At 41.2% G+C, this 26467-nt stretch overlaps 1 protein-coding gene across 1 annotated transcript in view; it reads right to left on the reverse strand.

Annotated features, from left to right (window-relative positions):
* The window catches only part of PAWR (pro-apoptotic WT1 regulator), an 82075-nt gene that overhangs the window by 21880 nt on the left and 33728 nt on the right, over positions 1 to 26467 (reverse strand). Inside the window, exon 3 of the mRNA XM_066993415.1 lies at positions 19516 to 19644. Within this exon, the coding sequence (XP_066849516.1) occupies positions 19516 to 19644 (129 nt within the window). The remainder of the gene's footprint in view (positions 1 to 19515; positions 19645 to 26467) is intronic.

The following is a 26467-nucleotide window of genomic DNA, read 5'->3' on the forward strand; positions in this document are numbered from 1 at the left end:
GCATGCCCCAGGCTTGATGCAGGGACCAGGGCCATTCAACACCTTTGGTAATGGCCTGGGTGATGGGACGAAGTGCCCCATCAGCACATTCACAGACTGCACTAAGCTGGAGGGAGTGGTTAATACATCAGATAGCTGCGGTGCCATGCAGAGGGACACTAGCAGGGCAGGGAAATGGATGTACAAAGACCTCATGAAGTTCAAAAAGAGAAATGCAAAGTCCTGCACCTTGGAGAGGAACAATCCCAAGCATCAGTATGTGCTGTGGGACTGGTGGGCTTTGCAGAAAAGGACCTAGGTGTCCTGGTGGACACCAAGTACCACACAAGCCAGCAGTCTGCCCAAAGAAGTCCAACAGGATCCTGGGCTGTACCAGGACAAGTGTTGCCAGCACGTCAAGGGAGGTGATCTTTCCCCCGTGCTCAGCCCTAGAGAGACCTCAGCGGGAATGCTGGGTCTGGTTCTGGGCTCCCCAGTACAACAAAGACGTACCGGAGTGAGTCCAGCTCCATGAAGATTAGGGTTTGGAGCATCCAACATATGAGGAGAGGCTGAAAGTGCTGGGAATGTCTAGCTTGGAGAAGAGGCCCAGGAGGAATCTTGTTCATGCATATAAATAGCTGATGGGGTAAAGAGAAGATGGAGGCAGACTCAGTTGTGCCCAGCAAAATGGCACAGTGAACACAAACTGAAATACAGGAAACTCAGACATAAAAATCTCTTTCTACTGTCAGGTCAAGCACTGGAGCAGGATGCCTAGACAGGCTACGCGGTTTCTACCCATGCAGATAATTCAAAACCCAACTGGACACTGTCCCGAGCAGTTCTCTCTAGCTGACCCTGCTTTGTGCACAGGGGCTGGACTACAGACCTCCTGACATCCCTTCCAGCCTTAGTGATTCTGTGCTCCTGCAGCCCGTGCTACATCTCTACTGGTCTTTTAGCACAGATCACAAGTGTTCTCTCAAAACCCGCCTCCCAACCGCCTCCTATTCCTGTGCTCCAGATCTTATCCTGAAGCTTTCTCAGAATGTGCAAACTGGATTCCCTTTGGATGAAAGTAAAGCACGAGATGTGTTGTGAAAGTCTTCCAAATGCTCACAGGTGTTCAGGCCACAAGGTCAGAAACACTGTCAGAGGGAAAAAAAAAAAAAATCAAGCAGACTAAACACCTCAGCACTGGAAGTTTCACTGCAGATTTTCTTCTGCAGTACTGCACTAACTTCCTACTGCGGATGAAGTCTATGATTATCTTTTTACCCCTGTACTCAGTGAACCTTGTCACTCAACTGACTGGTCAAAAGATAACAAACATATTCATAAAATTGCCTTTTTTGCTGCTATGTTGTGGAAAAGTTCTTGTTAATCATTTAAAACGTGCTGCACTGCTCATTCGAGATGCTTAAAGCAGTCCTCTAATACTGCTGGTAAAAATCTTCACCCCGGATTATGCTATACTTCCTCAAAGCAGTGACTCAGCCTTTTGGACCAAATGGGAACTTCAGGCTTTAAGCTTCCTCAACTTTCATTTTTTAAACAGCTTCTTTTTAAGGAAAATGCTGAAGCCTCAACAGTATGGCTGTGCTCTCCGATGAACATGCCAGGAAAAGCAAAAATGGACAAAAGGGGAGAATTTGCACGTGACATTGCAGTCCAGTGAAGCACACGTTTCCTTGTACAAAGAAATCCCTCAGCCTTGGTGCCTGTTCCCTACTCTAGACACCAAAAGGATGTAATGTATACATCTTATAACCACAAATTTATGAGACTTTTTCATCCAGTGAGTGCAAATACAGGCTGGTAAGCGACTTAAACACACAGACTTGTGCATGCACCTCAACAGAGGGCTTCTAGAAGTTTGCCGGTACTCTTCAGACATGCCAGTTATTCAGAAAGAGAAAGCTGGGAAAGCAAACAAATGCTCAAGAACAAAGTTCACAGCAAATACTCTCATTTGCTACAAATGACAGCTGTTAAAACTTAAAAAAAAAAAAAACACAGCAGAATACTAACTAGTCCTTTGTAGCAGATGTTTCTATGGTAGTTTTTTTGGGGGGTTGTTTTTAGAAATAACTATGAAAAGAAAGTTAAAAATATACAGCAAATGATGCGTAAAAACGATTTCCTATCATCAATACTTTGATAACCAAACTAACATTGCAGACCTTGTAAATTGTGACTTGTTATTTTGCATTCTCCCGTGTAAATACAAACTACTCATTCTTTAAGGCAGTGATGCAAGCACCAGGGAAATCCATTTTTGGTCTCTGTTCTCACATTATGAAATTTATTTTTGTGTCTTATTTGTCCAAAGGTTGCTACAAAAACAAGTATATATGTAGCTACACTAAAATCAACATTATGTGTCTGTTAAACAAAAATTACTTTAAGCTTTCAAACAATTTAAAAACTCTTAAAATGACGCAAATACGTGTTACAACTTGTGACTTTCTCCGAAAATGGTGCAAGGAGCAAGAAGAGGCTGGCAGGAAATAGAGATGGGAAAGGAAGAATATTTCTGTTCTACAAAAAAATAACATAAAAGCAGACCATTAGGCATGCATAAATATAGTAATTTGCAAATATTATGTTATTTTGTTTTAAATTGAGTTTTCGCCAACGTTTAAAATCTACAATAATTACTACAGAAATGAATGATTTGTCAAAATAATTCTTTATGAGCAAAAAGAGATCAGTTTATTTGGAAGTCTCTTTTTAAAAAAATAATTACTTTTCTTGCACATATCTGGCATCTTATATTATCTTTTAACATCATACTACCACTAATAATTTCTATAATCAAGTAGCCTTGCTCTCACTCCATCTCAAGTGGGAGTGCAAGGTCACTGCGGACAGACAGAAGTCAGCACTGCTCCAGAAACCAGCCACGCTCCCTTTTCCCCATGCCTACAAAGCCCCCGATCCTGCTCCTCGTGCCTACAGTCAAGTCTGCACAGCCACAAGTTAATGCACCAGGGGTGTGAAATCACCAGGGAAAAAGCACAGATTTGTCTCACTGCAGATGAGCTCCATCTGGTTCACCACGCAGCCTAACACATACCTACGCAAGAGCACGAGGGCACAAATGGCAGCTGGGACCACTCCTTTAACGAAACCACTTACTGCCAATTTAACTTGTGTCGAACTAGGAGGTAAGCATCTTTGCTAATTCCCTTCTCTCCTCCTGGCTCATCTTGGTATTTCATCCAGCCGATGCACAGATTAGATGAACAGGCTGGTCATCAGGCTTTAAATAAATAGAGTTGTCCGTGTTTACAAGTGTCTGACAAAGATTTCCAGATGTTAAGCCAACACTACCATTACAAATCCGTTAGTTAAAATGTATTAACAAACATTGTTTTAAAACATGTACAAACCCTAGAAGTCAGCCAAACTATGAAAATATTTCACTGGGATACCCTGAAGACTACTTAAAAGTTTCACAAACAATTAAAGCTAATTGTCTGTATCAAAACAGGCTGCTGGGGCACGCTGGTGTAAATGCTGGTATGTATAATACAGGCAGTGTCTTCGCATTTGACAATACTGGTGTAAACTCACATTTTGACTACATGACAATATTGCTGCAACATGCAAGGTAAAATTTTGATTGAAAACGGGCCATCAAAACAATTTTAGTTTTCAAGTGCAATCCTAATACAGGTTTCCTTATGAAGTTTCCTAAATATTCCTCAAGATGGGAGCAGATACAACTTCACTGCCCAGAGGAAGGGTTTTTTGTTTTTTTGTTTTGTTTTGTTTTGTTTTTTTTATACCAAGGAACAGGTGGATTCTACTTCCACCCAGGCAATCAAGTTAACTCAAATCTCCAACATGAATCACATCCTGATCAACTCTAACTGCTTTCTTCTCAGGTTCAGTACAATTTTTTATTGCCATTTCCTTGGAAACAGCAGCTACAGACGTTCTGCAGTGCAGCCTACGTCTAATTCAGCTATTAGAAGTACGATTACTTCTGAATGCTGGCTAACTGAAAGGCAACCCGATGCTAATACAAGCCAGAAATAACTACCGCTGCGAATAGCAGGAGGAAGGAAAATGAGGTATGCCACTTTTCCCTCCCATCCAAACTCCCATGAAAAAGCATCTCGCAGGAGTAACAGAGCCATGAGGGTACCACTTACTTTCCATTCCTGATTCTAAACCATTTGAAAATTTCTAGAGAAGTTTTCCATGGAATTTAACACCAGTTTCACCCCAAATGATAAAGGTTATTTCCATTGAAACCACTCCTTTTAGAAGCACTCCAAGGTACTTTTTAGAGCCTCAAGTTATATTACTGAACTACTTGCACCCCCTGTAGCTGTGCAATTTCTAAATCTCTACTTGGGCAGAAGCCTTGTACACACAAAACCATCCCAGGCTTCCTCCCCTCCCCTTAGTCAACTAGCTGCCAAGATTTTACATCTACTGCTCAGATTCATTACATTTTATTTTTTTTCTGGCGTGGATTTCTTAGAGCTGACCTTAAACACTTTACACACCCAGTAAATCTCTTTTATAAGCAGCCACTGTAAAAATGAGCTTTTATTTCTAAAACTGTTAAGAAAGCATGAAGTTATCACCACCTATTAATCAGTTACAAAATAAACTGAAACAGGAACCTGGTAAGATCAAACAAAAATAAAAGCTGACCTACTGTTCTGAAATAGCTTGGCATCATATTTTAATCTTCCTTTGATTTGTACTCTGTCAAGCAGGAACCAACACATTTTAAAAGAGCTTTGTTTAATTTACATCCAACCGATCTTTTTAAAACATGCCATAGTGAATAGAATTGTACCAGAATTAATAAATCTTTGAGCAGGAAAAAGACATTCCAGTATTCTGGAAATTCAAATGCAATAGTCAGAGCTATTTTGATAATGAAGCACCCAGAGATTTAAACACAGGTCAGCAATAAAGAACAATCTCTTCCCTGTGAGGCAGCTGGCGTAGACAACTGAGACCTAACAAAAATGTCAGAGGGGAGAAGAGGAATACAATTTCTTTACCTATGCTAAAGAGAGGAAATTTAAGGTTAATAGAGCTTCTAGTCACCTGTTTATGAAATACTGTCTGATGGATTCAGGTAGGCATTCATAGAAGTGGAAAGGCAATGGCATTACAGATCTACACAAGGATAATGCTTTCTTTAGGAAGGACAGAAAATAAAAGGCTAAGTTTTATAATTAAATGAATCTATTAGAGCATCTGCCTTCAAACATCTTTATCTGCATTCAGTTCTTTTATACGTATGTAATGTCTTTTTTGTATGTATTTGTGTGTATATATCTACATTACACATTTAGATATACAAATACTTCTAAACGACAAGAATATATGTTGATATACATATGGCATAATATCAAACAAGACCCAAAGAGAAGACACCACTTCAGAGGTAGTATGGTATTGTACCATAACGATAAATTAGGCTAGCATCATGAGCTAGCAGTTCCCTAGACAATTGGAATTTCCCAGACCCTTTCGCTGCAGCCCATATAAAACCCTTGCATCTCCAACAGGTTTCAGGTCTTCTCTTTCTTGACTGCACAACCCTTTGGGGAGAAAAGCTATTCAATTAATTATTTTTCGAAAACAGGTATCTTCTGCAAGCATGCAGTTCTCCGTAATGTGTGTGTGGTTCTGGACTGCAGATGAGCAACGTGCTCACTTTGCCTGACAGAGCAGAGCCTCAATTAAGTACTGCACATCCAACACGCCTGCGCGCAGATCTTGCTCACATGTAGGTTTTGCTTTTCCAGAACTCGGGAACAATGGGCAAAGCATGCCTCTTCCCAAGACCTGCCCGGATCCAGGGGAACCCTCGGGCTCTGGCTGCCGCCGGGTGACTCAAATGTTCCCGCACACCCGGCTTGGGAAGCATGGTTCAAGGATATTCGAGCGCCTTGGTGAGGAGCCAGCCACACTGCAGCGTGGGCAGTAACGCTCACAGCTACTGCATGCACACTTACTCTGTCCCAGCTACCAAAATGCTTGTGTACCATGCTCCCCAAAGCATTCTGGAGCACACGCACTGCCTGTCCCAAATCACTTTGCTGGGTCAAATGCGGCTAATCCAACTATCAGCCAGCTGCCCAACTGTGAAGGAAAAAAAATCCAGTATATTGGTACACCAATTATTCAACTGTGGCACAACATGGAGGTCAGACTGATTTCACATCATGCTACTACAATTTTATTTATTTCATTTTTTTTTTTAATCTTGCATAGCTCCACAGTTGCAAAGGTGCAAATGTCTTCTATTAACAAACTGATTGGAATACATGGGTCACGGTGGTTCTGTGCCTGGAAAACATGAACTAAAATTTAATGCCTAACTTTCTGGGCTACTTCTTGGTAGATAAGATTTACAAACATAGTTGCATTTTTATACAAACAAATGGAGGATTTTAAAGTTTATTAGTTCTTACAGTTCACCCCTATCTCTTAATCAGCTTCAAACCAGATGTTAATTTCACAGACTCACAGAGAGGTTAAGGTTGGAAGGCATGCTGTATTTATATTGCATACACTTACATGTAAGTATTTTTATATGGTGTACCTTTTCCTGTTCAGTTGTAGCATATTACTTTTGTGTTCATTGGCAGTTCTGTGATTTAAGTAACACTATATGATGTCTTTACTATGTCCGGGAAGTTTCAAAATTATTACATATAATTTGTAAAGCAGAATAAACAAAATTGTTCATTACAGATTTGCTCAGACAAAGGAGACACTGGAGAAAGAGAAAACGAAAGAAATACAGTGAAAGTTTTATTTAGGGCAAGTGATCAGCCTGTACAGCCAGGTAACCCCCAAAGGAGCAGGGGGAAAAAACAGCTTGTAAAAAACAGATTTCAGTCAGGGAAAAGTTAACTTTCTGTAGCTCTGGATACAAGTGAGCTTTAAAATTACTTTTTAAAGCCTTAACTACAGCCTTTAATTAATATATAATTAACAGGGACTTCAAACAAGAAGTAACACAGACATGCTACAACACCTGGATGCAAGTGATAGGGATTACCGTCGTGAAGCCAAAAGAATTCTGAGTCATCTCCCTGCTTACACAGAGCCAGGAGGCCTCTGAGAAACTCTGGAAGAATGTCTAGGGAATCAAATCAGATGTCTAACAAGGCAGTAAAGACCCTCAACTCCTACCCAAGAAGCAATGTATTGAGGGCATTAAGCAAGGGGAAAAGATTAAAGACACCTGCAGGTAATCAAGCAACTCCTGGGGAAGTCAAGTACAATCAAGAAGAAAACAGCTTAAAAAATAAGGAAGCCACAAACACTTGAACGCACGAGCAGAGTTTTTTCTTTAATCGTTTTTCTTCATTTCTCTACCCAAGCAATGTTCAACCGCAAAGAGACAGAAGAGCGCAGGACAAGCAGTTAGGCACTCCAACAGAGAACACGACAAGGAGAGCTGCTTAAAACAGGCCGACAGCACCTGAAGTGACTCACTGATGGAGCAGGGCTGGAAACATCATCAGAAAGACAGTGATTATAAGCAGTGTACAGCCTTCATGGATCAGCACTGCACAGTAGTAAACGGAAGATGCGGGTTTCAAAACAAAATGGGAGCTTGGAAATACTTGAACAAAGCTCCCGAATGCAGCATGTCAGCCACTCATTTAAAAAAAAAAAAAAAAAGAGAGAGAGAGGATCAATACTGCTGCCAAAAACCTGAAGACCTCCAGCACATAAGGGAAAGGCACACACATTACTTGTCACTGAAATGAGAACATTTTTTAAAAGACAGAATTCAAATGGGCATAAACCTTTACAGCTCAGAGAAATTAAGAAAGTAGTGTCAGGACCTCTAGTCACAGAAGAGCTGAATTGTGCTATGAAATCCACAGTAGAGATGACAACAGTGAAAACAGAAGCATAATTTGCTGGGGTGGTTTATAGCAAGTATAACTATAAAAAAACTATAAAATCCTGCATGGAACTAGGTGCATCTCCACTTCACCATACACTAGCCTCTGTCCAGAGGCACAAAAAGACAAAATACAAGTTCCCAAAGTTCTTTTTGATGGGATTCATCTCACACTTCCCAAGCATTGTAACTTTTTCAACCTGTCTATGGGTAAGTTACGTGTTGACTTGTCTATGCAGTGGCTTGCACACTATGTACTAGAAACATAACTCGTCACAAACCCAACTTCTCCAGTGGAGCCACAACCATCTGTGCTGTTTATTGGCGGTGGTGGTTTTTAACCCCTAAAGTTAAAAGCAGCTGAAAACAATGCAAGGGCTGAATGGCAGCCCACAGTAGTGTTTTCACAGCATGAAACCGAGGTCTGTGTTGCACACCCCCAATGTGCGGATGAAGGGCACACAGCTTTTTTTGGGAACGCAGAGGCTAGTAAGGTTCTAGTAGCACCACACAGGCAACCAAACCCCGTGCTGCAACATTCATACTGGCTACAAGGGCTGGTTCCTGGTGCATTAGTCCTCAAACAGTCCCTGGGTACGACACAGGACAGCACTAGGTTGCACAAACCAGAACCATGCCAGAAAGTCTTGCTAATCATTAAGCCACAGGCACTATCAGCAGCGCAGGAGCTGAGCTGACGCCCAGGCCTTGTGCTGTCTAGCAGTATAAACGCAGCCAGACTGGTTCCACCAAACAACTCTGGATCCTGGAGTCCTTCTCCCTCCCAGGCTGTCACGTTATTCACACTGGACGACGGTCACAGTGAGAAGGGGGCCTCTACCCCATCCTCAGCCCACCGGGGAGCTGGACTAGGCAGCACCTGAACGCGCAAGCCCAGGCGAGCAACTACCACTGCCATCCTCTGTAACTTACTGTGAATAACCTGCAGGTATGATCCACCTCACAAAAATGTTTGACAAGTACTGCTACGCCTATTTCTGTAGAGCTGCATACATTTTTGCTCATCTTTCTGCAATACTAAGTAACTTTTTCCCCCCTCCCCTGTACACAAGGGCATTCAGCAGGACCCCTCTGGTCCACACAGGGTCTTGCAGAAGTGTCCTCCCCCCTGTGCCCACACCCCGAGCACTTCTGTATCTTACAGGAGCTTTTACCATCAGTCACACTGGTCATTTATTTGCACAAGCAGATATGGCAGAAGTCCTTCCCTGCTCAACGAGCTTGTATTTACCAGAGGGCTCTTCTTCCCACAGAGACTTCAGCTGCAGTGTGTGCTCCATGGGGTCACCTTTTTTATTCAAGGAATCTTAAGACTGGGAGGAGATACCCACTTAGACATCATCATCTCTGACAGCTGAGCAGAATTTCCACACTGACTCCTTCGGGAATAAAAGAAGCTTTCCAAACCAGCATTCAATTATCTGAGTTAAAAGTGATGCCAGTCCAAAAAAGCACGCATGTGGGAAAATGAATTCCTTGACATGAGGCCCCTGCTGACTGCTCAAAAGCATTAGCTGAGAAATTGAGAAACTGCTTCCTATTCATTCTGGCCATATAAAGGCTAATGTGCAAGCTTATGCAATTTTGGAGCGTAACTTCATGAAGTCAACAGTGAAAGAAACAAACAGAGCAACCACAGAACAAAAACCTGCTCAAAACAGGCTGAGTATATGGCAGCAACATCTGGTGATAAGAAAATAGGAAAGGAAAAGCAGACAAAGCAAAAAAATCTTAATGGAGAGATCACAGCACAACTTAACAGAAGCTACAAGAAAGAAATCATAATGTACAATCTCTGCTTCCCGTTGGGTCCGCACAAGGATTTAGGAAGTGCCTGAAACCCCTGCCATTGCCAGGCACCACTGAGAACCCGAAGCAGCAGCAAGTAGCCACCGCTCAGGCTTGGTTCAGCTTCAGTGTTCATGCAGGTCCTGCGACGAATCACTGTGGGTGTGCACACAGGAACTACTACTCCACTAGAAAAGACTTCATGGGTACATTTGACTTATTTACCGGGAGTGAAATGCGTTCCTGAAACGAGATTTGAAGTTGGAATGATTCCTCTACTAAATTAAATGCTCCTGACGTGGCTGTTTAAAGCATTCCTCACCAGCAGCAGTGTCCGGTAGCACACATGCGATAGAGTTGAACCAGACTTGCTGAGCGCGTGCAGATCCTTTGGGAATGCAAGACTTACCGAACGCGCGTGGCTCAGCACCGCACACACACAGGCTGCTCACAGGAGAGCACAGGAGGAAGATTTTGGCAAATAAACCTGTGCTGCCGCAGCCATGAGGATTATGCAGCCCATTCAGCTAGGAATTCCACTGTCTTAAAACTGCCTTTTTACAAAAGCAACAATAACAACACGCACACAATTTAATTAAAATCTAGCAACCTCGTTTTTGCAAAACAATTAACTCAGTGTATATAAAGACTCCAATTATACCAGACAAGACCACCATGCAACATTATCACCCCTAAACTCAGAGCAGTGACCTTGTAGCTTAATGAAGAAGCTACTACGTTCATTTTTTGTCCCATTCCCCAGTCTCCAACACTACAGACAAAACGCGTTACAAAACAATTATTAAGAGTGCAAAGTCAACCAGCCCAGAAAGCACCAGAATGTCAATAATTTAGGCAACTTTTATTCAAATCCTTACAGCTACATGTTTGACGCTGCCTCTCATGGTGTCCTAACATGACACATTTTTGCACAAGACCTCTGAAACACCACACAAAGCACCGTACTCTGTGAGTACTGCCCAGGGTTTGCATTTGTTGCATTTTCAAGAAGCAGCCACCATGCCGTATTCACTGCACTTGGTGTACTCAAACTGCTCTGGATATGTGCCTGTATTACCGTAGGCTGCTGCTTGCGTGATGGATTGATCATACATGATCGTGGAAAGATGGAATTCCTGGGTTCATATTTTCCTTAGAGAGATCAAAGGAATAATTTGGGTGTCCCAAGTCATGCCAAGAATCTCAGGTAAACATGGGAAGTACCTGGTTCGTGTCAGGAACTGTGCAAAGCAGCAAATCCCCTGTACCTAATGTCACTTTAAAACCACTGCACATGGAAAACCTACTTGAGATGTAAGTGCATTAAATAAATAAGTGATGCTTCAATGTTTAAACACTGGATTTCAGTACTTTTTAATCCATCCTATGGGAACACTTTGGACATACAATAAAATTTCCTCATGAGTCTTTCTATTGCATTCACTGTTATTGTCTAAGTGCTTTGTGAATACAAATGACTGGTTTTGTACCATCCCTGTGAGACAGATCATGTCGTTAATCTGCAAAGAGAAAACCCAACATTATCTGGTAATTTAACTGTCAAATGCCAGAGTCCTACAATCTGATTTTGCACAACTACATACAACTTCATACACTCAAATACAGCTTCTCCTAATCTACATATTTCTGTATTTTAAACACATATTATTTAATTTTTTTTTTAAAGAAGTATGCCAGTATTATGATCATGTTATTATGTAAAATAATACCTGGCCTAACATCTGAACAAATATAGCATAAAAAATAAAAGCATGTCAATAAACTGGGGCATTCCCTGTAGCATAACTCAATGAACAGAAAGTAACACCATGAAAATACACTTATAAAAGGTGAATTATTACTCTTAAATGCAGGCACACAGTTCTCCTTTGCAAGAACTATGTGAAACCTAGATAGAAAACATTGAAAAGCTGTGGTCAGGTACGAATAGATATGAACATCGTTACTGCAACAGATAATAGCTATTGCAAAGGGATGCTGTATGTCATTACACTGTTTTGCGAAATAAAAAGCCAGTAAACGCAAAATAGACAGGTATAAACTGCAATGCAAGTTAAGAAGCTTATTTGGCAGCATGTTCTTGGCATAAGATTCAAGCAGAAAACTCTTGGGATGCTTGTGCCAAGCAGGTTTTCAGCTGTTTCCTAATGGAGATCCACGTAATACTTCAGTTCCCTGCATTCCTCATGGCTTTTCACACAGCTTAGAAGCCACCAGAGACTTTCATTCCCTAACTTGATTTTATTTATTGCTTTCAGCATAGCTTGTAAGCTGCCTCTATTAAACATTTACAGCTTTGTAACACTGGCGTGCACAGCTGCTTCTGAGAATTTCAACGTGCTGGGCCACATCTGAGGCAAAAGACAGTATTTAAGCAAATATAACTGCCATAGAGTGCTTCTGCGGGAACCCCCTTGGGCTGCATTTCTTTTAGGAATCGCCTGCAATGCTTCAGAGAAATGTTAAGCCTACTTAGAACAAAAGGTTAAAAGAAGATCATACATGTTTTTCCTTCAATTTATATGCTCATGTATGACTTCTGACTGAATGTGCAAGTCGTAACTGCATGGTCTCTCTAATAAATCAAGTTTAGGGGATTTCACCAGCCCTCTAACCTATTCGCTGCTGAAGTTAACTATGATGAACCCAATTAGCTGTGGCATAATTTTGCAGTTATATCATTAGGTGAATGCTGACTAAGTACAAATTGCATTCTTACGTAGAATCCATTTCTTGTAGAGAACAAAAATTTCATCCCATCCTCATCTCCCATCAGAAAGATTCTTTTCAAGGTACCAGGTAGTTTGTACACGAAACAGAATGATAACCCAAACACCTATCACAAGCTAATCACTTGCAAAGAACAAAAATCTGAATTACTGAGAGGAGTGACAGCAGCCCAAGATGTGGCAATACTGCTGTGTATGCAGGTCTGCATTATGAGTTGAAAATTAAAGCAGCTTTGCAACTTCTCCCTGTGTTGTCTTGGATTAGCAGCTCCACAGGAATACAGCACTAGGATCAAGCTTTAGCCTGTCTAACACTGCACAGAAATTGAATTTATTTTAGGGATCTGATGCAAGATACAGTATGTCAATAACCACAAGGTTGAGTCTTATAAATGTAATGAAATCTTTTGCCTAGCAAATCTCTTTAGTGTTGTTGACTGTGCTCCAGTGTGGATGTTTAACTGTCTCAGGTATGTCCTACGGATGTTGAATCTTCCATAAAATCATTTGTTAAGAGTGAACATCCTGAAATTTCTTGAGTTTCTTGTTGCTACACAATGTAAGAGCAATACGGGAACTCCAAGAAATGCCCATTACAATAGCACACATAAAAACAAATTAATGGTTGGAACAAGATGACCGTAATCTCTTAAGTAGAGCCCAAGGGCCTTGAGAACGTTCCTGGGCTCCGCAGCAGCACGCAATATGTGATCAGGTACAGCAAAACAGCAGGTGTGGCTTAACAAAAAGCATGAGTCACATCTCCCACTGGAGTCCCAGACTTCAGAACTTCTGAGAAGCAGAATTCCCCTACCAGCTGCATGCCAGGAATACAAATCCAAAAGCAGGTGTCTAGCAGAAGACTGTGGAGACTTCTGTCAGTCACTCCTCACACAAAGGTACTGGTGACTGTGCCAGTTATCAGCTGCAGCTCCTTAAGCAGGTATTAAGAAATTAACCGGACAACTTGTGCTGCTGTGTGACGGTAATGAAGAGCAGCATTCCCATTTTACGGCAGGATGTTCTACAACATTCTGATTTTTGTAGATCATTACCTTTCACTTGAAGGGTTCGGAGTATTTATTTCACAAAGGTTGAACCTCATCAGCTAACTGACTTGAGTATCCTCTTTTCATGCTTGAATGCACGATCTCACACTATCGCTAATGTGATACCCACTTCCAACTCCTTTAGAACCAAAACATTCTGACATGCTTGGTCCAAGTCTGCCAGGGAGAGGAAAGGATTCAGCCCATCTAATTTTAGATGTCTACATCTGATCTAGTCAGACTCCTTTTGTCATCACTCACCGGAGAGAAAAACACACATCTAGAACACAATAAACCCTATCCCGATGCCAAAGTCAAAAATAACTGCAGATCTCAAATACCTTATTGTTTCTCGGTGCTCTTGCCAATACGTATTTACTCAACTATTCCCACATCTTATACTTAAATGTCACACTGTTCGGAGCAGATGACATTTTTGTGTGTGTTCGCACAATGCCTAGCACAACAACCAGCACTCACAGACACTACAACATCTGAAATAAAACGTGAGCAGAAAGGAAGCTAAGATAACACAAAACACAGGATTTCAAACTACTACAGTGTGTTGAAAATGATAGTCTGTATGATTGTGGCATCGTTTCTGGAAAAATTAAAAAACAAAAAAAAAGAAAAAAAGAAACAGCCACGACCGATTGGAAGGGTTTAAGGAACGGAGAATCTACACATTTACCCACCCCTTTTCTCACACTGACAGATCACCCACAATGTGAAAAAAGCAAGCTTTACGTTTATGGTGAGCTTGATTTGCCTTAGGAATGCTTTTTTACCCCCATTTTTCTCCCTAGAGAAAACTCTACTATATATCAATAAATCATCCCTCTGTAGTTTACTACAGCCACTGTAATGCCAACTCTCACTCTCCTTTCTTAATAAATTTATATATATATATATATATATATATAGGCTTTGGGTTAACCTTCTCATTTTTTTCCCAATTTGGTCTCTGGTTTTCCATGAACACCACGAAGTAATACAGACACAATGTGGTGTCACACTTGGGTATCAGTTCTAACATGACACAAAAGCAGTATTAGCACTTCCTGAACAGGATTACACCAAGAAGGGCACTTATTTGTGCATCTAGTTTCCTAAAATCTTCCCCGAGCCACTGAATTCCAAGAGGCAGTTGTCCATGGTATCAGCACGACCTGAATTCTTTAATACAAAAAGATAAGGCCTTGCATATAGATGTGTGTGTATATATATATACTTTTATATATACACCCACAAGGTTTATATATATATATGTTTTGACTATTGACACAGTAGTTGCATCTTTCCACCTTCTGGAGCTCATCAAGTGTTCTAAGTGGCTTTTAAAAATATCTTCATTGGACTGATCATTTTTTTCAGCCAACTCTTGTAGGGTTTTTTGATGCAAGTTATCTTTATTTTGAGTAGGTATCAACCCCTTCCTCAACTGAGACGTTACCCTAAATGTAACAACACTTCTGTCCAACTGCAAGAAAGACATTGCTATCAAATATTTTTGCACTATTTTTAATTTTACCCTCTCTGCTAAGCAAGAGATGGACCTGTATAATTGCCAGACTGACAATTCCTAGCTGTAGTTACTGCTTGTCCTTAGCATTACCGCTCTCAGCCTGCATCCCCATACACTTCAGTCAGTATTTGGCAACATTTTGACCCACAAGCTGAGAGCTGCACAATGAAATATAGCAGAAAAATTAAGCAAGACAGTCAGCACACTTGTTCTGTGTTTGGGAGTAGATTTAGTTTTGATTCAACCGGTGAGGTAAAGCTTTCCACACTATCTTTTGCCGAAGTTAAATGACAGTTCTGATCGCACTGTATTTTTAATGTTTAGATAAAGTTGCCAGACCTACCACATCCACATTTCCAATAAATAAAAAAAATTTAAAAAAGTTGATTTCAACTAAAATAAGTCCTGCTTCAGGAAAAAACACTCTCCTATCTATTCTTAAATAAATCTCAAATCTCTGTGCTTTGGATCAAGGACTTCAAATTCAGACAGAGCCCTCAAAGCCCTCAAAGCTGTTTTCAAAAACTGCATTTTGCCCACAATGCCCTAAAATAAAACTAAAATAAAGCTGAAAGATCAGGTTAAGGACTAGAAACAAGAGAATATCATTCAGCAATGTTTTTGTCTATCAGACACAGAGTCATTACTATCTGTGATTCCCATATAAATGTCACAGTAATTATTTACAAGTTTCATAAAATGATCATAGAATGGACAAGTCAGTGAAAAAGTCTATAACTGAAGAAATGCAGTTACTTTGCTTAATAGGTAGAATTATAATAAATACTGGTTAAACCAACTAGAGTTGACTGAGTTCTTAGATCTACAGTATAACCTCAATTTTAAGAACAAAATGAGGCTCCACTGTCACACAGTGTACCATCAAAATGAAACTAATTCATCAAAGCTGAAATAACACTGTCAAATTCTGTTCAAGTTTGGGCCACTTATAAAAGTATTCTATTAAAAGCGAGTTGACAGTCAGTAATAAACTGATTAAGTCTTAGCAGATTCAACTTGCTACGGTTCCATCTGTTCTGTGCATGAGGCAGCCTGGGTCTTTGCCAGATCCAAGGACTGGGACACTGTATTGTCAGTGACAAGACACCCCTGCTGTGCTCTGTCAGCAAAGAAGTAGTGCCTGTTTGAATTTGGAGGTGACAAACTTGGAACTGTGCAGGGTAAAATTAATGCAGGCAGTCTGCTAAAGAGAAACTGAGACTGCTGCTCAAAATGAATAGAATATATGGATGGAAAAACAGGGACATGGGAATACAGTCAAAATATTATATAATAATAACACGAGGGAAACGAAGTGACAACTTCTGGAATGCTTCTTGAAAAAGTGAAAGCAGAGCACAACAAAAAAAAGCCTGACAAACAACTTCCAAAATGTATAAAAACATTTCAGAATGAGGAATCCCGAAAAGGACCTCTGGGGCCCACCAGGCCCAAGCCCTGCCCAAGCAGGGCCACCCAGAGCAGCCTGCCCAGGGCCACGTTCAGGAGGCTTTTGAAGGTCTCCAAGGGGGAGACCCCACAGGCTCTCTGGGCAGCCTGTGCCACTGCTCCATCGCCCACACAGAAAAGACGTGCTGCCTGGTGTTCAGGAAGAGGGAACCTCCTGTGTTCCAGTTTGTGCCCATTGCCTCTTGGCCTGGCACTGGCCACCACTGAGAAGTGCCCGGCTGTGCCCTCTCTGCACCCTCCCTTCAGGGTGCGTACAGACATTGATGAAACACCTCCAGGCCTTCTCTTTTCCATGCTGAAGAGTCCCAGCTCTCTCAGCCTTTCCTCATAAGCGAGCTGCTCCAGTCCCTTCATCATCTTGGTGGCCCTGTGTAGGATTCTCTCCATTGCGTCCAAGTCTCTCTTGTACTGGGGAGCCCGAAAGTCGGCACAGCGCTCCAGACCTGGCCTCACCAGTGCCAAACAGACAAGAAGGATCAGCTCCCTCGACCTGCTGGCAATACTTTGCCTAATGCAGCCCAGGCCACCAGGAGCCTCCTTTGTGCCAAGGACACATTGCTGGCTCATGTTCAGCTTGGTGTCTACCAGGACTCCTAGGTCTTTTTCTGTAAAGCTCCTTTGCAGGTGGGTGGCCCCCAGCATATAGTGGTGCCTGGAGCTGTTCCTCCCCAGGTACAGGACTGCACTTCTCCATGTTGCACTTCATGAGGTTCTTGTCAGGCCACCTCTCCAGCCTGTCAAAGTCCCTGTGGAGGGCAGCACAGGCCTCTGGTGAGTCAGCCACTCCCCCCAGTTTTGTGTCACCTGCAAATTTACTGAGGGTGCACTCTACCCTCAGTTGTTATCCAGGTTGTTAATGAAGATGTTAAACAGGACTGGACCCAGTACTGACCCCTGGGGATCTCCAGGTAGAGACTGCACCACAGCCACCTCTGGGTCTGGTTGTTCAGCCATTTTTTGATCCACCTCACTGTCTGCTCATCCAGACCCTGCTTCAGCAGCTTCTTTTAGGAAGATCTTAGGGGGAACAGTGCCAAAGGCCTTAATGAAGTCTAGGAATATCCCCTGCTTTGCCATCATCCATCAGGCTGAGCATTTCATTATAGAACCCCGTCATGTTGGTCATGCATTACTTCCCCTTGGTAAATCCATGGTGACTTCCTCATGATTTTCTTTTCACTTAATCTCTCACTTAAAACTGCCCTTGTAGCAGTCGTTAACACAGTCACCATCTTTAAGAAGTTTCTAGAGTGGACCAGAGAGCTACAGACCAGTAAGTCTGATATTTATTCTGAATAAAGTGGTGCTAATGAGTCTAACAGAATTAGGAAGTAAATAAATAAGTATGATATAGTCTGGAAGAGTCACCAGGGCACCTGTAAAATAGAAAGCTGTACGAGATTTCTGAAGTGTAACTAAGTCAAAAGATGTCCAGAAGAGAAATTTGGTTGACAGTCTACTGAATTTCAGCATTCCCCCCTTCCCCACCCCCCTTTTTTTTTTTAAGAAATTAAACTACACTGGAATAAGAGATGATGTCTTTCCATGAATAAATTAGCGGTGAAAAGCCATGAAACGATGGTAGGACCTGACAGCCAGCTATTGAAGTGCTGTTGAAGCTATTGAAGTGAATGGAGTACCTGAGAGAGTTCCATGGGAACTCATTCTGGGACCTGTGCTTTTCAATACGTTTGGGGAGGTGATGTCCACAGATGCTATTCAGAACAGAATCAACTGTTGAAATATGTAGGACTTCTCTATTAGGAGTGGCTGGGAGGCAAAACAGTAGGTGAAATACTGTGTACATAAGCACCAAGTGAGGCAAAAAGATAATAATGCATCTCAACTTACATGTGCATGAATATGAGCTAGCTACGATGACTCAGGGATAAACCCAAAATGTTGAACTTTTACAAACAAAGAAAGTAAACTCAGTGCTCAGCAACACTGAGAAGGAAGACTAGCAGGAATTATCAGGAAAGAAGCAGAAAAAAAAACAGAGCACACGGTTGTAGAGTGGTTTATCTGAATCTTAATCTTGAACATGCTCTTCATTTCTGTTTCCTGATCCCAAATAAAGCAGAGTCAAAGCAGAAAAAGTACAGAATGTTATTGAATGTCTTCTGTACAAGGAAGAGCTAAATAAAACAGAATTCCTTAGCTTGGAGAAGAGGCAGCTGAGAGGGGCTGTGCAAGGTATTATAGGCTGTGCTTTCTCTGCAGCATTCAGTCACATGAAGAAGAAGCAGTTGTGTTCCCCATGTCCCACTGGGACACCTTGGAGAAATCACATGGAAATAGATGGCAATGACCCCAACCTCCTGTGCCTCTGAAGGGACAGAGTATCACCTACTGCAAGTGGACTGGAGAATAAAAAGGAGGGGAAGAGATTTTGTAGAGGCAAGGTGTTTTCTGCGTGTGTTTGCTTCAATACCAGAATCAGAATCATAGGCTGTGACAGAGTGGACAAGTCAGGACTGTGCAAAGAAACATCCTAAAAGGTAAACAATGGATGAGACAAGTGATTCTGGGGAAGAGAATGAAGGACAACAAAAAGAAGCAGAATACTGCATGGAAGAAGATAATTTTACCTCTGCTCCTACCAATCAAATCCATACTGGATGCATGGAAAGCACCAATAATCACATATGCAGGCAGCCAATAGTTGACTATTTCATATTCTAAGGGTCTTGATCTGAAAAGCTTACCTCCAATTAATTGAATATTCTAAACCCACAAGTATTTTTCACTTATCTTCACATTTCTCTATCTCATATCAAATGAGTGTTTGGTGGACACTTATACCTTTATCTTAACAATCTTGTTGTTAGAGCTGAGTCTCAGCAGTGCTGAGTTTGGGGAAAGGAACCTTATGCTCTATTTCTAGATATGTTACAGCTTCTAAATTTCATGTTTGTTTCCATATATCATATAATCTACTGTTAAGTAGGAGTACGAAAAAGAAGGCAACACCAGTTTAAGAACTGAGTAAAATACCAAAAGGAGAAAGTGTTAACACCTCACCTGTAGTAAGTATGAGCCAGTGGTATCTGCACTGGAACTCTCATTTTGTATCGTATTCTGCTGAGTAATAGCATCCTCCTTCTTTCTCTCCTTCTGCCCCGCTTCATCATCTTCATATTCATCAAGGCTCTAAAAACAAAAATATGCAGTTATAAAATTGTCTTTTTATGTTGCTTCACGTATTTCCCACATTTCATAAAATTCATGCATCAGTGACTTAATATTTTCAAAGATTAATTTTACATTTCAAAAAAGTTTAATTGATTTTAAATGGATATTAATACCTCCAGTACAAGAATAAAGTTTGACAACTAACTGCTTTTACTTAATCACAAAAAAGAAATAATCAAACTAAGATCCAGCTTGACAAAGCCCTAGGCAACATTGTCTGAGTTCAGTGCTAATCCTGCTTTTTGAGCAGGAGCTTGGACTGTGCCTGAGGTCCCTTCCATTTGAATGATTCTATGATTTTACAATCCCATTTGTCATGAGCAATAATTTTACCTCTACATGACTGATCTGAAAGAGGTACAGAACACCACTAATGTTTCATACTAGATTTACTGAAATACTTGGTTCAAAAGATTACATTTCTAAAGTACTGACTGCTGATAGGAGAGACACAAAAAGTACAAAAAAAAATTCAGAAGCACTTCTGATTTCTGAAACACAGGGCAGAAACATTAGAGCTCAACCACCTTTGGATTAAGTCAGCTGTGTCTAGACTGGTCTATATTAGCTTAACTGACACAACCTTACAGAAAGAAAAACTACAATCTAGTTATTTGGAAGACTATCTTGAAGCAGACGTGAAGCCCCCCAAAAAATAACATCACAAGCTAGCACTCTGCACTAAAACAACGCAGAGAATGAACTATTCTAGGGCATTCAAAAAAGCTTCTAAATGAATGGCTAACAGCTTGAGAAGCAGAGAGCTGGGCTACAAGGGTACGGAGGCACGTGTCAAATGACTTGAATGCCAGTTTCTAATGCACACAAAAAAAATCACCATTCTGAGGCCTAGATACGGACAATCTTTGACATCAGTTTTTCCAGAGGACACAAAAGTAGGCAAAAGCATACAATGAGAATGGTGGAATGCAGTATTTTTTGAAAAGAAAAACCACAGTTATTTGCTAATTGAAAATCACATCAGTGTATTAAAAAAACTAACTTTAGCTGCTGCAAAGCAAACTCCACAGTGACAAGTGCTGGAAAACTGACAAACTAGAAGGGCATATGCTTCCAAAACTGAACATAAGTTAACCCAAATAAAGGCCATTTAAATTCTTTGCAGTCCCACCCACGCCAGAATCCTAACGCAATTTCACCAGTATACTTTTAATCAACATTTTAATGTAGACCTGCCTACTTTTATCACAAAGGAAAGACACACTTGAAAAACTATCACATCTAAATCATTATACACTCAAAAAATGTTTTCAAGAAGTGATCTTTTCAAATTAAGTAATTATAAATCAAAAATATTTCACTTGGTTCTCTCAGGCCCATTAGTAACGGAGAGTTTAAAAAACATTGTCACAGCACATTCTAGGAGCTGATCTTTAAATCAACATCCTCTACCTTTTATAAACTGTAACAGTTACAAATTTTGGTAATATAAACTTAAGTCTGTATCCTATTTTATCTCACTATCCTAATAGTCCATTCTGAAGTGACAAAATTAGAAATAAATCTATGCCTTCAGTGCAACAAGAAACGAAGTCATCTTCAGCTCATGTGAAGCCAGCCTTGCTCAGAAAGACCTCTGAGGCTAATGGAGAACCTCACATAAATTCAGATTAATGTCATGCAGATGAAGAATGACATGCTGTTAGAAGACCAGAAAAAACTTTTGTTCTGCTAGCCTCCAAGTTGTCCAGGTAGAGGATTAAGATCCCAGAAAAACACAAAGGAAAGAGACCGTCTGACTAGAATTTGGAAGAGCAGCCTCTGATAAACTGAGGAGAAAACCAACAGGACCAAGAAGAGAACAGTTATCATTGCAGACCTCAAAAAAGCTTTGAGGGTCAACATTCGTTAAAGGGAAGTGTGAAGCTCAGCTTATAATGCTGTACGAGCAATAAAATTGTTTTTGCAACAACCAAGCAGACAAGGGCTCCTTTCCTCACAAGTTCTCTCCTCCAGATACATACTTTAAGTTTTTCTAGAGACCCTACGCATTTCACAGAACTATTTGTCCCTGAATACAATTACATCTGTGAGGAAGAATGTTTTCCTCTCTTCATGTAAGATCACCTGCTACTAGCTACCCTCTTGGTAGTTTTGGGCAGGGACAAAATGTCATCATCTGTCAGGAAACTTCCAGCCACAGAATTTCGCAGTTGGGGCCTGCCAGGGGTGCGCGCTCCCACCCGCCTTCGTTCTCAGGAAGGGCGAGGATCAGAGCAGACTGAAAATCGATGCCACTGCTAGGTATTATGAACCCCAAAAAGCTCATGCTCCCACAGTTAAAGGCTCCCTTCCCAAGCACAGAACAGTTAGCCGAGCAGTTGCTGTAAACTTCACTTGGAGAACACAGCCTCTGCAGCGACGGCCTGCTCCGGGGAAGTGAACGCTGATGGGAGCAGGCCAAGGGCCAGCCTGGGCAAGCACGCTTATGAGCGGTGGGGGCCGCAGCAGCAGTGGGTTGCCATTGGGGTTACAAGGAAGGCAGACGAGGCCCGGCTGGGCTGGGACATCCCTCAGGAGCTGCAGGCACTGCGACTCCGGGCTGGGGCTGGCAGGGCCTCCCCTCAGGCTGCCAGGCGCTGCCAGAGGCTTCCCTGGTTTCCCAAACCCAAAGGTCACGTTCCTCTTTCAAGCCCCAAGCCACAGTCAATTTGAACAGTGCCCTCATAAGAAATGCTTGCTAAGCACCAGTTTACAGCCCAACAATTATGGAAGTTTAACATTTGAACATTTTTTATTAGAGTTACTAAGATTTTTCAATCAATAACCATTAGCCTTAGTGAGGAAATCCATTGCTTAAGCCTCACCAAATGGTTTGGGTTGGAAGGGATCTTAAAGCTCATGACAAAATTAGCTTTCTGTATCCAAAATAATACTTTACACACAATACCAGCAATTTTAGTTACCTCAGAAATCCTAGTGCTATTTATGTTCTAAGCTAGCTTTTAGATCAATTAAAATCAATGAAAGTCAACCTGACAGTTTTTAATTATGACTGAAAAATTAAGAACGCTCTTGAACTTTTTTTGTTCAAACTGCCCTACAGCTGAAACTGCCTGAACCCAAAGGCCATTTCAGCTGGGCGGATTAGTGCTTTGCTTGCATTGCCGGCTTCCCTGTAATGCAGCACTTCGCTTCAGAAACCAGCTCCACGCCCCTGAAAGGGCCGCGAGCACAGCAATCGCTTTCTGTCAGCGGCAGCCCAGGATCGGACTGGGAACCACCGAGGTGTGATCCCAACCCATTATATCGTTCCCCCGTCCGTTCCCCTCCCCCTGCTTTTTTATTTTGCTGCTAGGCACATACCATTTCAGATGCTTATTTTCCATTAAAATCATCTGAGTTTTGTAAAGCAGGCATTCAATGTGACATTCCCACATCTGATCTTAATATAAGGAATCCACAGAAATTCTTTAGGTTTTGTAGCATTTCAGTAAATGTTTGAAGCTTTAGCAATAAACATTTTTCTGTAAACCTCTAGTATGGAAAATACAAGCAGAATGAGATGCTTTTGAAAGAATCAGAAGGATGAAGGAAGCGGCCCCAAAGACAGCCCTACATTCCAGCACACCGCCGGCCTGCAGCTCAAGCAGGCGCTGCGCAGAACCTCCCGCGTGATTCACTGGGGTCGCTTCCGATAAACACTTGGGCACCCTACAAACAAAAACCGGGGAGGGGCCGTCTTCTCCAAAAGACCGAGCAGCATTTCTAAATGCAAAAGGAGAGGTTTCGAAACACACACAAGTGACTCTGGCCGCAACTGTGCTGATGCAAATTGTCCCCGTCCCCATCCCCCTTCCTGCACCAACTTGCTTTTTCGCCTTGCAGTTCTGCTGGCGGAGCACATATCTGGGAGCTTCCCAGTTCGTTTCATGAAAAATCAGTCAGGTTGATTTCAGCAGTTTTAATTAGCCCAGGTATTTTGTCTCAACCAGATGCGAGCAGGTTCAAGCTCTTTCTTTCACACAGCTCCAGGGAAGGCTGTGCTACATCAGCTTTTCAAAAATGATGAGCACTTGAGACAGTACCATATTTAAGGAGTCCTGCAAGACGTGTGAGCAGATGTCTATGTATAGTCAGTAAAATTCTGTTTTCAACTTCATGTTTGGGCAATAAATTGAATCTTCACAACACAGGCACTATCCTGACATTTCTTCAGCTTCTGAAATACACCAACAATTTAGGAGAGGAAATAAATCTAGGTTTCTTCTCATTGCCCCAAAACAACTTTAAACAATTTAAAAAAGGACAGTGAGGTCATTTTCTGGGATTAGTAAAAGTTTAAAGTATGGTATCGCAAGTTCTTACCAAGATGCTGGAAAAGCACAAAGGTCTATGTTAAATTTAACTACTTCCTAAAAACTTCCACGACAAAAATATGAGATGAAGAATTGCTTTTCACTCTGCATTAAAATGTGACTAGAAAATCAACTATAATGAAGTGTGTTTTGGGAATCAACCCAGCTAACCCTTCAGAAAAGCCTGGAAAAGTTATCTGCAAGTACAAGACTATTTTACACATCATTTCTTGATAATCACTTTTCTTCATGCCGCATGGGGAATCAAAGGCTTTCTGTCTTTATCACACAGAGCCCTGGTATCTGCTAAATTCCAGCTTCCTACCTCTGCACACATCCAGCCTTTCTGTCATCACCCCCTCAGAATGCACTCCACAAAACAAGCAAAAATCCCAAACCTCAACGATTTGAGACTACATTACCTTTCCCCTTCAGAAACACTGGTTTTAACCACACATTTTAACACACTTCTTGTAAAGTGTCCAGACAGTACCCAAAATATTTAAGTAAAATGGGTTTACAGTGATATAATCTTACAGCGGAACAGCAGTAAAATTGGAAAAATTATGTCTTTTTCACTACACAAACCCTTTATCAGGTCTAACGTGTAAAGAAAAGCACTTAGGCAAGCTGAAAAACATCTCTATGGGGGTGAAAAGAGCTAATGTTATTCATAGGAATTATGTAAAACATACAAACAGTGTTATGAATACAGATCACCCAGCAAATTTAAAAAAAAAAAAAGCACTTAACCTTAATTCTCACATTAAAAGAATCCAAAAAAGGATACTGAACTCGGGTACCTTATCTGAATGATCTTTGTGCACTTCTGACAGTCTCCGTATCCCAATGAAGCGCTCCAATATCAACAATTAGTGTGATCACAAGCATGGATTTTTAACCCAGAAAGGGAATAAAGACAGGAATCTTTGGTATCTAAGATCAAAAGAGACCCGAATGCAGCAATGGGTCAGCGAACAGCAGGTGGGCCAGAGCACAGCTGACCGCAGCCCTAGGATGTGCTCACCCTGACCACGCTGCCTACAAAGCGCAGCCAAGAGACAGCCATCACTTGGAGGACAATGAGATGCACGTCTTGCTCTACAGAGCTCATCATATTCATGATTATATGTCCCAGCTACGTTTTGTTTCAAGTCTATCCTTTTCTCACCCAAAATGAGATCTTTGAAGTACACCCTTTATATGCTTAATTCTACTTCCAAGCAAATGCAATTTGCGTTCTTTGTTTCAACAGGATACATTTGAAAATCCACTTAAAAATGAAGGGGATGTGAGCCATGACCTTATTTGTCCGTATTAGAGCAAAATAACAAAGTATTTTGAATTCTTTTAAAGCTAAGTAAAACATCAACTACATCAACACCAGAATGTCAATTATCCCTCTATTATAATAACAAAAAGCAGCTATGTTTGCCGTTTGTTACTCAGCAAAATACACTGTTTGGCCACCACTGTCTTCAAACATACCACAAAAATGAGTTCAAAAGTCAAATGTTTAACTTAAACTAATCGCCAAAGAATCCTTTATCACAAGGCTTGTCATGAATGATTGGTGGAAATGCTCAATTTAACTACTTAGTACGTGATATTAATATTAAAGTCACTCAGTGAAATACCAGCATACCAGAGGATAGAAGAGAAACTGGGGGGATGGGGAGGGTGTCAATCTAGCATTATTTAAATCCTTCTAGAAAAGAGAAAAACAGAATAGAAAATATGGATTGGCAAGCTTTCAGAATTAAACACCAAGCTCAAACAGCAGAACTAATGGAAAACCACTATGCAAAGAAGTCAAACTGCGGACACCCGTTCCATTGGGAAATTATTATATGAATATAATAATCACTCAACTAAATGATAAAGCATTCATGCCCTGCTCTTAAAAAGAAAACAGAACTAATCCCAACAGAAAATAAAGAAGCTAGGAGAAAAGCAGCCAAATCCTCCTCTTGTTGATGGATATGATCCATTCTGTCTCACTTCAGAACTAAGGGTCCAAACTTCAAATATAGCACAGCTCTATACACTAGAAGAGTGAAAACAAACATCCCCCCCTTTAAAAATTTTTCACACTCCTCTTCTTACCTGCTCTAATCAGATTTTGCCGATTAGAAAAAAAAACAAACATATTTTTCCCTGTTTTGCTGCTAGTTATGCCTAGTATAGAGCTATCATTAACAAATACCATTGAACATACAAATCTCAAAGTTAGAGCAATGTTCCCAAGAAACACCAGAAACCAGAAGAAAAATCCATTAATTTTGTTCCAGAGTTGAGCTGACCACCAAACCCACCACCTTAGCCTCCTGAACAACATCTTAAAGTGATGCATCCAACCTAATACAGAGATTGCAAACCAGTGGCTGAGACAAAAAATCTTTGGCAAAACAAGGTTTGCCTGTTACAGACAGAAGGAAGAGAGAAACATTGAAGATATTTGT

The sequence above is a fragment of the Anser cygnoides genome, chromosome 1 (genome assembly GCF_040182565.1).
Source record: "Anser cygnoides isolate HZ-2024a breed goose chromosome 1, Taihu_goose_T2T_genome, whole genome shotgun sequence".
Classification (NCBI taxonomy): Eukaryota; Metazoa; Chordata; class Aves; order Anseriformes; family Anatidae; genus Anser; species Anser cygnoides.